General features: G+C 34.3%; 1 protein-coding gene and 1 pseudogene across 1 annotated transcript; one reads left to right on the top strand and one right to left on the bottom strand.

Moving 5' to 3' along the window:
• The first annotated feature begins 1,278 nt into the window (after positions 1-1,278).
• LOC138327042 (uncharacterized) lies at positions 1,279-5,265 on the top strand. Its single transcript, XM_069273032.1, has 5 exons — positions 1,279-1,469; positions 2,763-2,827; positions 3,737-3,883; positions 4,270-4,314; positions 5,003-5,265. Exons 1-5 carry the CDS (start codon positions 1,279-1,281, stop codon positions 5,263-5,265), a joined length of 711 nt encoding a protein of 236 aa, XP_069129133.1.
• LOC138327041 (putative nuclease HARBI1) lies at positions 3,567-13,597 on the bottom strand (annotated as a pseudogene).
• Positions 13,598-15,849: the final 2,252 nt, after the last annotated feature.

Raw genomic sequence — 15,849 nt, 5'->3', positions numbered from 1 at the left:
ACCACTTTTGACCCCGCCCCTCAGGCCCCTGGGGGGTCAACCCCATCATTTGTACAATTTTGAATCCCCACCATATAAGGATGCTACCATTGCATTATGGGTGTTATCCCATGTGTGCTATCCCATGCTTGGTTTCAGAGAAGAAGTCGTTATTATGGAAATAACCAAATTGACCCCTTTTGGCCCCGCCCCTCAGGCCCGTGGGGGGTCAGCCCCATCATTTGTACAATTTTCAGTAAGTAGCCAATAAGGATGATACCAGTAAAATTGTGTTGAAATCCGACCAGCGGTTATGGAGAAGAAGTCGATTGTTGACGGACGACGGACGACGGACGCCGGACGCTGCGGTATCCCATAAGGACCGAGGTGAGCTTATGGGATACCGCAGCGTCCGGCGTAGGTCGTTACCTAAGCGGCCTCGAACGGAAATCTTTTATGCGAAAGGTGAAATAATGTGTGGCAGAAAACGGGAAAAGCTGTTCAAAGATTTAGAGGTAAGTGTATGTAAAACGCAAAATATGATGACATCATATTATTAATTAGTCGTCTGCTTAATGATTAGGCTGCGGTAGTCAGATTTGCTATCAGGAAATGTTAGAAAATGGGAGTGAATGGTTGGATGGAGTGAGAAATGAATTATTTAGGATAGGGGTAGGGTATTTGTGGCAGTTTGGGGATCTATATACACCTGGCTATATAATAAATATTATAAAATGTAAATTATGTGATATTTTTAAGCAGTTATTTAACAAAACCAATTGGTGTCATGAATTTAAAAGAAATAACAAAAATACGATTGTCATCTCACAAATTAAATATTGAAACTGGAAGGTAAAACAATTTAGAAAGAAATGAAAGAACATGCAGGTATTGTAATAGTGAGGACATTGAAGATGAATTTCATTTTATTTTAAAATGTGAATGCTATTTAACTTTAAGAAAGCGTTTTATTAAGAAATATTATTTCATTAGACCGAGTATGTATAAATTTATTCAACTTTTAGAAACAGAGAACAAAAAAGAGTTAGCAAATTTCGCAAAATACATTAAATTATGTAATAAAATAAGAAATAACATGTTATAAGCTACAATTAGCATAATCCCTCTACACTAGTCTCATGTGTGTCAGTGTACATGTATGTATGGTGAGAGTGAGTGTGTGTTGCATGGATGCAAGTGTGTATTCCGTGAATTGTGTTTGTATATATGTTTTGTTTCAAACCGATGAGCCGAAAGGCTCAAGGTAATAAAAGAATTGAATTGAAATTGATTGTCGAAATGAGTGCGAGTTCAAAAGACAATTCGGCTTTGCGGGTCCGCGGTGCCAACTGGACAGAAGTTGAGAAATCCGTCCTTGTAGAAGAAGTGCTAAAGAGGGAGTCTCTGTTGTTTGGAAAGTTTTCCGGATCTGGTATAACCAGTAAAGATAAGGAGGCTGGATGGGCGCAAGTAATGCAAACGGTCAATTCGTAAGTATATATTCGTCAACATATTTTTGTTTGTTTTTGCTCGCAGTTATGTCCCTTTAAACGTATATGGCATAATTACTAACAGAACTTAGTATATCTACATTTATTTAGTAATCAAAATGAGACAAATTTCATTTTTTTAATTTTGGTACAAGTCACAAACTAAATCACTTCCATTGCTATGGGGCTAAAAAACACATGTAAAATTCATTCAACCATGACATTTGCACTGAATTTTCCTGATGGCTATACACAGTAGTTAATGAAGAACACCTAAATTTTCATTTTATGAAAAAGTGAGACAACAAAATTTGATAGGTCATATGCACAGAAACGTAAGAGCCTTAGATTAGTTGTAAGGCATTCTAAAAAAATTATGACGCCCTTTTTGATAACAATTTTTAAAACAACATTGACTGTTATGTGTTTTCCTTTCACATAATTCCTCATTAGAGTAACTAAATGATTATTCAAATGGGTAATTGTAACACAAATGGATAACTGTTATCCATACGCAGGGTTGCACTGTTCATGTGAGAGTAGACTGTTCGAAGAATTAGCAAATATTAATATCCAAATGTATATATTCAGACATGACCATGTCATATTGAAAGCCGGTCTAAACTTAAGACAACAAAAATGAATTTGAATAAGTAATAGATCACTGCATGCAAATCAACTTACGAATGTAAATATTTATATTCGGTTTTCACGATATACAAAACATACATGTAAGACATTCATATACCTGCAGTGATTTTCTTACTCAATAATCTCAGGGGCCTGTACTATTTAAATTGATTTAAATTGGGAAAACAATACGATATCAATGCGCCAAAACTCAATTTGTTTTATTATTGTAAAAGTAAGTAAAATCACATAAATTTATGCCTATATACCTTGTACCAGATTAAATGGATATACATAAAAATGGTGTTTTATTTACCGCAACCAATTATAGCGACTGACCAAAGGGATCATTCAGACAATACGCCTAGATATTGTCCCTTTAGTTTATCTGTATATTCTATATGTGTTCATTGTTTATGTTTTTGTGTACGTCCGAAATGATGAAATACACATGTATAGAACAGTAATGGTTGAATGAAAAAAGGTGAATTTTGGACAAATGAGTTTGGAAATAAGACTTAACCTGTATAATGGACATAGTCAACATACACTGTACATGACATTATATCTATATACGTATAGTTCTTCTTGTATGCATAAATGTATACTGATATCAGATCAATTTGAAAAATTTTTACTAAAATTTTCTTTCTTTCACAACAGTACATCAGCAACAAAGAAAACTGTGGATCAGTGCAAAAAACAGTTCCACAACATCAAACATAGGGGTAATTAAACTATTATATTGCTCATAATTCATAATTAATTATAATTTGAGCTTATATGCCATGTCCGTGGTACGGTTGTCTGTCCGGCGTCAAATTTTCCATTGAAACAACAACTTAATTCTCCCAAAGTTGAAGATCTAGAGTCCTGAAGTTTAATTGGCTTATAACATGCTGAGATGAAGGGCTACAAAGTTTGTTTAAGTAAATGACTTCGACCTTCATTCAAGGTCTTCAAGGTCACAGGAGTAAATTAGATCAAAATACTTAAACGACTTCTTCTGGATAACCAGCCTAGAGACATATTACAGATGGATGAATTGCCATTTATAAGTATAATTTACTCAATCAGTTTTGTCTTACACAGTTACTGTGTAGATGTATGTCTTTATTTTATTTTATGAAATATTAATTGGTTTATGAATCATACAATACCTGTATATGAAATAGTATTTGATGATTTACTGATTTGTGTGCTGCAAATTAATTTATAAAATTTATGGATAATATATAAACACTTATGTTATGCATTATTCTCTTAAAGTGAACAGTCGGCCAAGGATGGCTAAAGTCGGTAAAAATGGTGTGAATGTATCCAGTATTATTTCTTATGGAATAGAAAAATAAACTTTCTCGTCAAAATCTGTCTGCGTACGTAGAAATTAATTTAAAGTATAGGAATCCTAAAACGTCCTCCCGACTGACTATGTCCGTGGTTACATTTCCACGCAGCCTCGCTTTCAATGCTTTCATCTTTTCTTTATTTCAATGGTCAGAACTGGGAAACGTAAGCAGAACTTGACCGTCTTATTATTATATGAGAACTTTTGGAAGGCCAATGAACGCATTTAGACTGGTTTTCTTTGCCCGACTATTCACTTTAACATTATGTTTTCAAAATTATACCTACAGTAAAGGAAAGGCATGATGATGCCCGTAACCCTAAAACAGGAGGAGGCCCTAGGATGTTCTCGCCGCCACCTTCCAAGAAGTTGCTGTGGGAAGGGATTGGAAACCGGCCTGGGGTGAAAGGCATCAGCCAGCCAATAGATACAGAGGGTATAGCATTTTTAATACAATCGGTAGCACTTGTTTTATAGCTATCTGGTATACTTTATGTGTAGGACTCATATATTTTGATATTGGAAATTAATTTGGAGTACTTTGAGTACTTTAAATATAGTTAGAAGATAACATATACATCTCTAAATGACGGTATATTGAACCCTTCACTTAAGCTGGACAGAGAGATATCTAGCATTCTTTCAGTGAGGGTAAGATATCTCTGTCTTAATCAGGGTTAGATTCTTAGGTTGTCAAAACTTGCCAAATCTTGTGTTTGACAGGTTAAGAATCTTACCCCCTCTGGTTGAGATTTCCCTGCCTCACCCTCTAACATGCAGGGTTAGCAAGCATACCAGGTACTACATGTTTTTCCTCATCAGCCTGTACACCCGCAGACGCAGCAGCAGTTCCAGATTTAGACAATGGTAAAAATTAATATGTTATGAATATGCATAAATGATCAACTTAAATGAACTTTATTCTGTCTAAATGGAATATACTAGAATGAATATACATTCCAGATCTACTTTGCTTTTAGGTTTAAATTCTTTGTATGCTTATCAAAGTTTTTGCCAGCTATTTTGGGAAAACGACCCTTAGCAAAATTTGGGAAAATATCATCAGTGTTTTTTAAAATTGGGAAAATATAAAAAGTATAGCTTAAATAAATTTCTTTTTCAATTTCAAATGATCTAGAAAAAATATAAGATCTTTACAAAAGGCCTTCAACTTTTACAAGATGTTGATATTATTGTTGAAACTATTCACATCATTTGGGTATTTTAACTTAATTTTACCACAATTGGGAAATTGTTGACTGAATTTGGGAAAATACAGTGCTATTTTCAATTTGAAATGGATCCTTTTACCGAACTCTACAAAGGCCTGGCAAAAACCCTGCTTAAAGATGCATGTTCGGTCATTTTTTCCTTGAAATATACTTAAAAATTGTTTTGATATCATATTTATCTATCACCCACAAGATGTCAATTTTATTACAATAATTGCTCTGCAAATAACCATTGTTAATGATTGCCATACTTGTACATAATCTTTGGAGTTACAATATTGCAGCTAGGTGAATACATTATTTATGAATTATTTTGTTTTTAGATGTTTCCCCTAGACGGAAGAGGAGAAAGACCGCCTCATCATCTGTTGAGACAGACTTGATAATAACTGAAAGGCAAAGAGTGGAAGCTGAAACAACAAAACTCCACATGGAGACTGATCTGATAATGATGAGAAATACCAACGAAAGGGAAAGACATGAGTTAGAGGTGCAATGCTTAAGAATGAAGCTAGAAATTTTGAAAAAAAAATCTTGTTTTATAGATACGCAGGCAGCTCTCTCTGATGCTATTGGTTTACATTAGCTTGAAATGTAAAGATATTCCTTGTTTTTTTTATAAATAACAGTTATATTTCATTGGTTTGGTAGGGCAGTTTGATGTTTTTCGTTAGTGCGAAGCACGAGTGATGAATATAAAATATGCAACCTCATGAAATAAATAATCAAAATGCCAAAGGCCAGCTTTGCTGTTCTTTCTGCTCTCAAACAGCTCTTGTAATATGAAAAAAATGTGCAAAATTGACATGTTGGAGGTTATATTTGTTCTCTCCTGTTTGAAAGAACATTCAATTATTAAAATTTCACATATTGATGCATAATGGATAAATCTGCTAACTTAATGAAGAAAGAAATAATTTAATATGCTTGTCATAATTTCACTTGTCACATATATGCTTCTGTATCAAAATTTTATATTAATTCAAGACAATGAAATATGATGTGAGTAAAGTGAAAGAGTGAAATGTTTTTCAATTTTGTTTGTAATATTTTTGGATACATATAAGGATCTTAAATTTGTGTTCATTTCATATGATCAACAGCTTATAAGACTTGTTTCATAAATCTCATATGAAATGATCACAGATTTAAGATACTGTACTTTTTATTACATAACTACAACCTACATTTGGAAGAATCCTGCGTCAAATTCAAAATATACTGTAAAATTCCAGCAGTGGCCGCCATTTTGTCCTGCCGTCTCCAAAACCCTGGGGTCATTTTAACGTTTCTGTTATAACGTCACATTTTCCAGCCAATGAAAATCACTCTAGGTTATATTATATTATTGACATATGTTAAAATATTACACAGATGAAATCACTGGATATCAGGAAGATCATGTAATGAATTCAAATATGAAAAGACTTGTAATAACAAAATGAATCACAACTTAGGCCTCTTGTTATTTAGTTTAAAATAGAGTGGCCTGCATTGGTATGGTAAAACATTACCTGTAGGAGTCAATAATCCGTCTTATTAAGCTTTTTTTCATTTTTTTCAGTTCTATAAACGCCATGGGCACTTATTGGCTGGAAAACGGTGTACTGTATTGCCATGATTAGTAAAAATAGTTAAAAAAAAGTCAGGCATATTTTAAATCTTTCTGTACTCATGATGGTCATTTATCTTTTACAGTCTAGGGTACCGCGAAAATCCCATTTTGAGCAAAAGATTTCATAGAGAAGTGAATGTTTCGAAGCCTGCTGAACAAGTTATAATGTTTCAAATGTTTAATGTGTGGGTAGGGCAATATATATAGATGTTAAACATGTAAAGAAATTTTGTAATTCTTTGAAGTCTGTTTCTGACCGGGGAGATAATCAAGATAGGGATTTTATGAAATTTTTGGTCAAATTTTAGTGTTGAATTCAACGAAAGATTGAACCTCCCACATAAAAGTTTAGCAAGATGGTACTTCTTTACCAATTTCTATTCACAGTTGTGTGAGATGACTCTCTTCAAAATAAGCGATGAATGACGTTATTCACATGTAAAAGACTCACAAGTTCATGTAACATTGAATATGATGCTGATGTTAGAGACATCACATGTTGCAAAAACATTGTTAAAGGGACAATTCAGTCTAAGAGTGCATTTTAAATTTACACATATATCGAGAAAAAACAGTTTTTACGGAAGTTAGAGTAGTTGGTATTACTGTGATATGCCAGAAAACCCTACTGCGGTGAAATGTGTTTGAAATGTTCAAACTTGCCTGATGTCCGCCATTGTACAGTCGTTGTGGTCTGACATCTTGTAAGCTGAGCCCTGGCCCGTGCCTGTGGAGTAAAGCTTTTGCCTGGAACTACTTAAATTGCTCTTACAGCAGTGTGCTTATGTTATGTGTGCTTTGTGCATGTTTTTGTCTAAAAACCTACTTCATCAAGTCCTCGGTGGTCATTTAATGTATTTGTTTAACTTGCGTTATAACGACTCGAATATGGGCACAACGTACATATTGTACCGGCTGAATAGTATTACGTACTATACCATTTGGAATTTCGACAGTATCAATTAAAGAACTTATCAAATTGGAATTGGTCAATTTTTGTTGTTGTATGTTTTATAAGGAATGCAGAACAATATGAAAAGAGGAGGGAGGCTTGTAAGGGGAGGGATGCTTGTAAGGGGAGGTACGCTAATTATGGTGAATACACTATTTAAAAAAAAAAAACGATTTTATAATTTCAGATGAGAGCTCGAGATGACAGAAGAAGTTCAGAAAAATGTGTTGGCAATATGATGTCTAAGTCCCACCCCATCCTGGATTCCTCTATTATTAAAGTTAAATTCTGCACTCTCATCATCATCATCGCTATCGTCATCATGGTCTGAATTGTTTATGATGTCTCTTTGCTGAATCCCGATGTTTTGGAGTACCACACAGGCTATCACTACTGTGGCAGCTCTGTTCGGGCTGATTCTCAAACCACTTTGTAGGCACGAAAAGCGTCGTTCAAGATTCCAAAAGTTTGTTCTATTAGCACTCTGGTGCGGCATAGTCCACTGTTGAAATTGTGCTGGCTTGGTGTTCCTGGATTCACATAAGGTGTCATTAGAAATTGCCTGGTTGGATATGCAAAGTCACCCAGAAGTAATCCTTGATGTGTTCCTGGACCAAGATAATTTACAGGTATATGTATAAATGACAAATACTTATTAGTTCAGTTTTGCCCCTGGATAATAACATCCAAGGGACCCTAATTATTGAATCATAACATTGTAGGTTTAAGACCACTTTAAAAATTATGATTGATTGGTTTTACAAATTCGTAATCATGGAATGACCAATTTTAATTTATAATGTAAATAGCATAGCCCGAGTGTTACAATTAGACTTTTATATACTGATATCTATTCTAAGTATCGATTATAATTCCTGCTTTCTATTTGCAGGTACCGTATACATGCATGGAATCCAGAATTCAGTTTCACCTTGTGAATTTGCTACATATTTTTAATTGACCTCCTGTTAATACCAGTAACAAAATAATCATACCATTTTCAAACTTGTGACATAAGCTACTGTTCCTGAATATCCTGGCATCATGACAGCTTCCTGGCCACTGTGCTACACAACTTGTGATCATGAAGTTTGCATCACAAGTCATCTAAACAAAACAATTATAATTTGAAGAAATTGATGAATACAACATGTACTGAAACTTATTTATATGTAATTATCAATAAAATTTATAATTAATGCAACAAAAAAGTAAAATACAATAATACATTCCCATTTTAAAAAATCATAAGTGTTGGAAATTAATATTTTATTTTTGAAAATAAAAATAAGATTTCATAATTCAATGTTTTTTGTCTTACATTAATTAGTTCTGAAGAAATAAATGTGTTTGTCTATTTTCACTAATATCAACACAAGATTATGTAAATCATAATAAGAAATTATCTATTTATTAACCTGGCAGTTCAAAGAGTGAAATCCTTTCCTGTTGACAAAATCTGCCTCATTATGATTTGGAGCCCGTATCCGAATAAATGTTCCATCCACACAACCAGACACATTTGGAAATCCTGCAGAATGCCATACATTTATATATATATATATTTTTTAATTATTTATTTATGTTCATTATTTGTTCACATATTCAAAGGCCAGCTACATTTCCTAAAAAAATATAGTTTCTTTGAAACATTAATTGCATTAGGAAATATATATCGATGACCTAAGATGAGGTTACAATACCAAACAAATGCAAGATTTCCTGCGTAATAATATGATAACAGTGGAGATTCATTTCGCTGTTTTGCCTCTGGTGCAGTGATAATCAACTACCGTGCAGTATTTAGGACGACGGTGTGAAACATAAGACGACCCACGTTATGAAACTTAGCATTTTGTTTATTTTAATTCAATTGTTCAGAAGGTGATGATAAATGTAGTATTAACAGTAAGTTAATAACTTTTGCGACTCCATAAAATTATCGATCTCGTTTTACATTCCCATTAGTGGGCCTTTAAAAATCATTGGATAGGGTACTGTAACCGTTAATTCAATTTTCAATTCTTTATTTTCCTTAAGTTTACAACTTATTGGAATTGTGCAAAATACGCACATATACATATATATACAATCACATAGTACATTGTAACTAGTACAATATCATAGACAAGTTACAAATGTACTATACATTGAAATCAAAATGTGTATTATATAAAGGCTACATAACTTAAAGGTTAAGTATACAACATTAATATAACTGTACTGAAATTACTGGAGGCGGGATCGTATTTTCATGGCCTCAAATATAAATTTTGCTAATTTACGTAGATCACTTATATTTTCGCAACATAATAATTGTATCAACTTGTATGTAGATGGTTTACGCCAATAAAAAGGTTTTACATATTTCTTTCTTAAATCATGATAATTAATACATATTAAAATAAAATGATATTCGTCTTCCACATCTAAATTGCAACCAGGGCACAATCTTTGTTCTCTAGCAGTATCGGTATATCTGCCTGTTTCGATGGCCAAATCATGAGCAGATAGACGAAATTTAGATAAAACAATTCGGTATTTCGGAGGTATATATTTGGTCAAATAGTATTGTATAGTAAAATGATTCACAATATGCTTATATAATATACATTTTAATGAGGAATCCAATAAGCCTCTCAAATGTTGCTGACTTTGGTCAAATAGTCGTTGCTTTATCAAACATAATATATGTTTATGGTTATACATGTACAGATAGTGATGATTCCATACATTACCAAAACCAATAGAAACATGGTTTATCCAATTGAAACAATTACCAGTGTCGCTATTACTTAAATATAAAAGAGCGGAATTCAAAATACAGTTATTTGAGACCATTAATTTAAGCCAATACTTTATCATTCTGTACTTCCTTAAACATTCTAATGGATACCGGCCTAATTCAAAATATACCATGGCGTTACAAGTTGATCTCTTAACTTTTAGTATCTTCTTACAAAATGATAAGTGGTTTTTTTCTATATCACACCCTTTCGATGATCCCCACACCTCGCAAGCATAATGCAAGATGCTAGAAACATACGTGTCAAATAAACGTAACAAGGTTTCAAAATTTAAATATAAATTAGAACACATAGAAAAAGTGCAAACATGGCTTTACGACCTTGGTCAGATAAATGTTTTTGAATTTGATTAAATTTATTATTATACTTCAGCTTTACATCAAGATAGCAAAAATCGTTTACTATTTCAACTTCATTGCCATTATATCTCCACGATTCCTTTTCAAGTATACGTCCTCCATTTCTAAATACGACTATTTTCGTTTTATCAGTATCAACAGACAATTTCCACTTAGTTGAGTAACTATAAAGACTATCTAAGAGGCACTGCAGCCCTTCAACAGTTTCAGAGAACATTACCAGGTCATCCGCGTACATTAGGTGAAACAGACTCAATTCGCCGAAATCATAGCCAGAATTTCCATTTTCAATAAATGAAGTTTCAAAATCATTAACAAAAAGTGAAAATAGAATCGGTGATAATATTTCACCTTTTATTAATCCAATATTGTTCTCAAAATAATTAGAACATTTACCATTTACCAAAACACAAGATTTAACCGATTTATATAGTGACTTAATAACAGATAACATTTTCCCTCTAATGCCTAATTTAGACAGCTTACGCCATAAGCAGCCAAAGCTTAATCCATCAACAAAGTCAAACGCTTTCCGAAAATCTACAAAACAACAATATAGGCGTTTCTTTGATGACAAAGTTTTAGATATAATTGAGTGCAAAGCAAAAATTGCGTCTATAGTACTAACTTCTGGTCGAAAACCAAATTGCGCATCAGTTAAAATGTCATATTTGATACATACATCTAAAATACGTTTATTTAATACAGAAGTGAAAAGTTTACAAAGACAACTAATTAAACTAATACCCCTAAAAACCGTTGTAGTAATTTAATACATATGAAGAACGTTTGTGAAAGCCAAATTTAAGAATTTGCTTAAAGTTAAGCACATACTCAAAGTTAAGAATTAAGAACAGACTTAAGAAGTTTTGTGCAACCGGGGCCAGGTGAGCTAAAAATTAACTTAAAGTTGTATGGTCTATAACTTTCGCTCTTTTTGTCATAGTGAAAACCGTTTAAGTGTTATACACATTCTTCGTCGTCTGCCTAAGTTTTAAACTTTCTAATTTTACCACTTCTTATAAAGTTCGGCACTGGAAGTATTTTTAATTATAAAAGTAAAAAATCATCTTTTTAACGTGTACACGTGAAAAATAGGCTCGAAAGATGCCGAATAATTCCGAACTCTTCCGAACATCGTCGCGACAATCTCGAAGTAAAACGATAGTTGTGAAACCAAGAGAAAATGTCAATAATTTTTCATAAACAAAACACGTGGTCGACCTCAGCAGACTCTATCTACAAAGAAAATAATGCTCGCACATTACAATACTTGATACACAATATTTTACGGCAATGTGTAAATTGGATGTTTCAAATACTCGCTCTGTGGACATATACCAGCATGATTTGCTCATATTAGCTAGAAGGAAAACGTAAACAAACACATGTGCGCTTACGCTAGTTAACCTGGCTCACCACGTGCAGGCCGTGTTGAACGTCAGCCACGTGATACGATTCGGAATCCGACAAAACCCGAAGTCACTGAACATGGCGGTGATTGAAGGCGCTTTATTCAAACCAGGAATATATTATCCCTAGATTTCGGCTCTCTTATAGGCCAAAATATGCCTATGTGAAGCTAAATCATCAAGTTACATGTCAATGTTTAAATATCAAATGTTTTAGTTACATATCGTTACAATGAAATTAGCAGCAATATAACTTTAAAGAATCATCGATTGTTTAGCGGCTATGTCTCGTACATGTACATTTGAGGACCCGGATGTAAACAGTCTTTGACCTCACGCTATCTTTTCTGAGGAACAGTGCCTGTACCGGGATTAGCTCAGTTGAGCAGTAGCACACAAGGTGTGATGCCCCCAAGATTTCAAGACCCTACCCGTGGCTGGGTAGGACTGATCCGGGGTCCCCGCTCTGCACAAGTTTCATTGACACAAAACCCTGAACTTAACAGAACACACTGAATATAATCGGACACTCTGCATGAGTTTAACCGGACAACTCTGAATTTAACAGAACACGCTGAATAAAACCGGACACTCTGCATGAGTTTAACCGGACAACTCTGAATTTAACAGAACACTCTGAATATTATCCACCGTGGAGAAGGTAAACGGAATCGGGGTGCGCAGGAGGTACGTCTCTGACTCAGGTGGGCGCTGCATGAGGCGGCATTGGGGGGGGGGGGGGGGGGGGGGGGTCGAAGGGAGAGAATGGCCGACGGTATTTTTTTTTTTTTACATTTTTTCAATGCGATCATAGACACAGATATTGAGAGGGAAATTAAAAACCAACAATTTTTGCATGTAGAGTGATTTCCATTCTACCAATGAGATGTGTTGATTGAAGCCAAGGATACACGATTCGTTCAAGCTAAGCCACATTAGTCAAGCGAGTAGGGGTGTGGGGTGGTTTGTTTACATTTTTCGCTGTCAAAATACATGCGGTGGTATTACGTAGTTCACAATTCCAGAACTAAACGAATTAAGATTTTCATTACCATTGAAAGGTACTGTTAATAGTTAAATTTCTCCGTGACTTGTAAAATGGTTGAAATTTGGCAAAACCCTTCGTTAGCGAGGGACGGGATCGCGGGGAGACCCTATTTTAGCTGGGGACGGCGCATGGGTGGGCCTCTCGGGGTTTTGTTAAGTATATACATGTACGTTAGGCCTACTTTAATCTGCAGCATGATCTCCTCAGTTAAAATTAATTTAGATGAGTCTAATTTCCAAATTATATACAATTGTACATGATTTATAAGTCATATGCGTTCCTGTTTTTGGCGATATTTAAACCAGAGACATACTTGATGCTTGACACAATGGTGTCGCGTGATGGATAGTAGAACCCGATATGGATCGCTCGCGTTCCTTATTCCACGTTTGGTAGTCTGTACTACGCGTTCTGCCTCTGCGTTGCCATCAGGGTGAATCCCTTCATAGTCCTTCGCAATATATCATAAACGCTTCACTCGCGTATTGCGGAATGTTGTCCGACTCGACAGTCTCGGGATCCCGTGCCTTGCAACAATGACGTATACACTTATAAATCCTTGCTTGCAAATATCGACTGCATATGGTTTATGACAGCCTGGGATGATGATGATTTCAACGAGATGATTTTAATATAACTCGAAAAATAGTCGACAACGAGCAACGAGAGAGTAGATCGCGTTCTTAATTTGTAATAGATCGCTACTGACCTTCCGGAAAGGTCATTCTGGGAATTTCAGTTGGTCTCAATCGTTCAGAATAGTCAAACTTTCTGTTTGAATTTCATTTCAACTAATTTTATTCATGATAATCAATAGGATTGGGTAATAGGCTTAGCCTATATAAACCCTCTCCTAGCCAGCGATTTGACAAATTCAATTATGTATACATTTGACAGATTTAACAACATAAATATTCAAACAATGATAAAGTATTGAGTGAGAATGGTATTATATAAAAAATATGCTATGTATTATTAATGATGCTCCTGTAGATGTACTTACAGTAATAATTGTATAAAGGGAGATAATTCAATAATAGACAGAATGATAGACTGATAGTAAGACAGTAATATAACAGTAAGCCACTGATACCAATGCCCTAGTTGAGCCTTTTGCTACTGCAAACCTTCCATTTTTTTGTTCTTGGAAACAAGTTAAACATACTAAATTACTGTTTATTTTTGTCACTAGCTGTTTTTTCGCAGTTCTACAATACACACATTAAAGGATTTGTGCAGCCATTTTTTTTATAATAAGTCAAGATATTGCTTTGGATGAATGAAAAATTAAGTCCCACCCAACGAATCGCCTAGCTTTTAGCGCTATCGGTTGGTTTTGGTCGTGAGTTACGGGTTGTGGTCGTGAGTTACGGGTTGTGTCGACTACGGTTCAGAGATAATGATCTAGGTGGTCACGTGGTCTTGTGATGTCAGAGCAGTCCGCGGCCACACAAGGTAAGCCTAGTACTATACATGTATACAGCATATATACGCATACGTTAGATCTACAATTTGATTTTTTCGAGTAAATGGTTATTCTAGCTTTATGATGTAAATATTTTCAGTTTCAAAACTGATGTTCGGATCAGTCTGGACTGAGATTTAGATAGCATATGATGTAAATTTCAGTGTAATAAAAAAACAGTATAATGTAACACTATCTTTTTACGAGTAAAATCCCAAAATTTAGCATGAATATATCTAGAATCCATGTTTTTATTTCAAACTTCTGCTATAACGATACAAACACGGCACAGTTTTTGAGTAAAAATAAATGTGGACGGTTATCAGTTATGTGATATTGGAGAAACAGTACCGAACTTATACCGAAAATAATATGTATATCTATATTGTTGCCTTTGAAACTTTATCCATATCGTTTACTAGTTTGTTTGTTTGTTTGTTTATTTTTACGTCCTATTAACAGCCAGGGTCATGTAAGGACGTGCCAGGTTTGTTGGTGGAGGAAAGCCGGAGTACCCGGAGAAAAACCACCGGCCAACGGTCAGTACCTGGCAACTGCCCCACATGGGATTCGAACCCGCTTCCCAGAGGTGGAGGGCTTGTGGTAATATGTCGAGACATCTTAACCACTCGGCCACCGCGGCCCCCTATCGTTTACTAAAAAACAGAAATACATCAATGGAATTATGATATATGTTCCTAAATTACAGTTTAAGTGTAATTTTAAATTCATTATTTCAAAATTATACTCAATCCTTAAAATAGTATCATACCGAGATTTGATAGTATGATATATGAATATTTATCGTATTGTTATGTATGACACTAAATACATGTAGTTATTAGATAGGGGAGATAACTCCTATAGCTATATTATCAATACATCCTATAAAGTTCACATCATTAATTTAGGTTATAGAACTTTCTAGAATATTATCATCGTATAAACAAATATGTTTGTAAACATGTTGATTAAAAGTAGAGATCTAGAATGATCTATTTCCAGAAAGTTCTGTGTGTTTACTTGTTTACTGTTTTTAGTTAGATATTTCTAGAAGTAGAAGGTTCTCCAATATTCTTGAATTAGGGTTAAGCTATATATATACTCCAGCTGCCCAAGGCTAATTAGAACTGTAATGAGACCTGTAATAAGACATATCAAGAATTGTACAGCGCCATATAAGATTCTATTGGGAGAGCTATTGTGACTTTATCTGTGGATTATTACAACACTTTGTGTGGATTTATTCATATTGCCTGGAACTTTACAAATCATCGGTGGACATTCAATTTCCTTGTGGATTTATGATTATTGTGAATTTGAAACCTCGTGTCCAAGATCGATATTTCATTTGTGGAATCTAACTTTGAAAAATTAATTAAGAAATTTTCAAAATTTGTGTAAAAACTTGGAGTTTACATTTGAAACCATCAGCTAGATTAACATGACTACTATGCAGGTAGAACAGTTTGTTAAAGCGCCATCCCTGGATGTTCTTTTGCAAGTTAGTAA

This window comes from Argopecten irradians, chromosome 7, assembly GCF_041381155.1.
Source record: "Argopecten irradians isolate NY chromosome 7, Ai_NY, whole genome shotgun sequence".
Taxonomy (NCBI): domain Eukaryota; kingdom Metazoa; phylum Mollusca; class Bivalvia; order Pectinida; family Pectinidae; genus Argopecten; species Argopecten irradians.
Note: the sequence above shows the minus strand (reverse complement) of the source record. Positions and strands in the feature narration are given on the sequence as shown.

What these genes read in the sequence shown, in the direction of transcription:
- LOC138327042 (XM_069273032.1), top strand. Translation starts at nt 1,279, where the DNA reads ATGAGTGCGAGTTCAAAAGACAATTCGGCTTTGCGGGTCCGCGGTGCC. An exon ending in CCACAACATCAAACATAGGG is followed by an intron (nt 2,828 to 3,736) that starts GTAATTAAACTA and finishes TTATACCTACAG; the next exon opens with TAAAGGAAAGGCATGATGAT. An exon ending in AGTTCCAGATTTAGACAATG is followed by an intron (nt 4,315 to 5,002) that starts GTAAAAATTAAT and finishes TTTTGTTTTTAG; the next exon opens with ATGTTTCCCCTAGACGGAAG.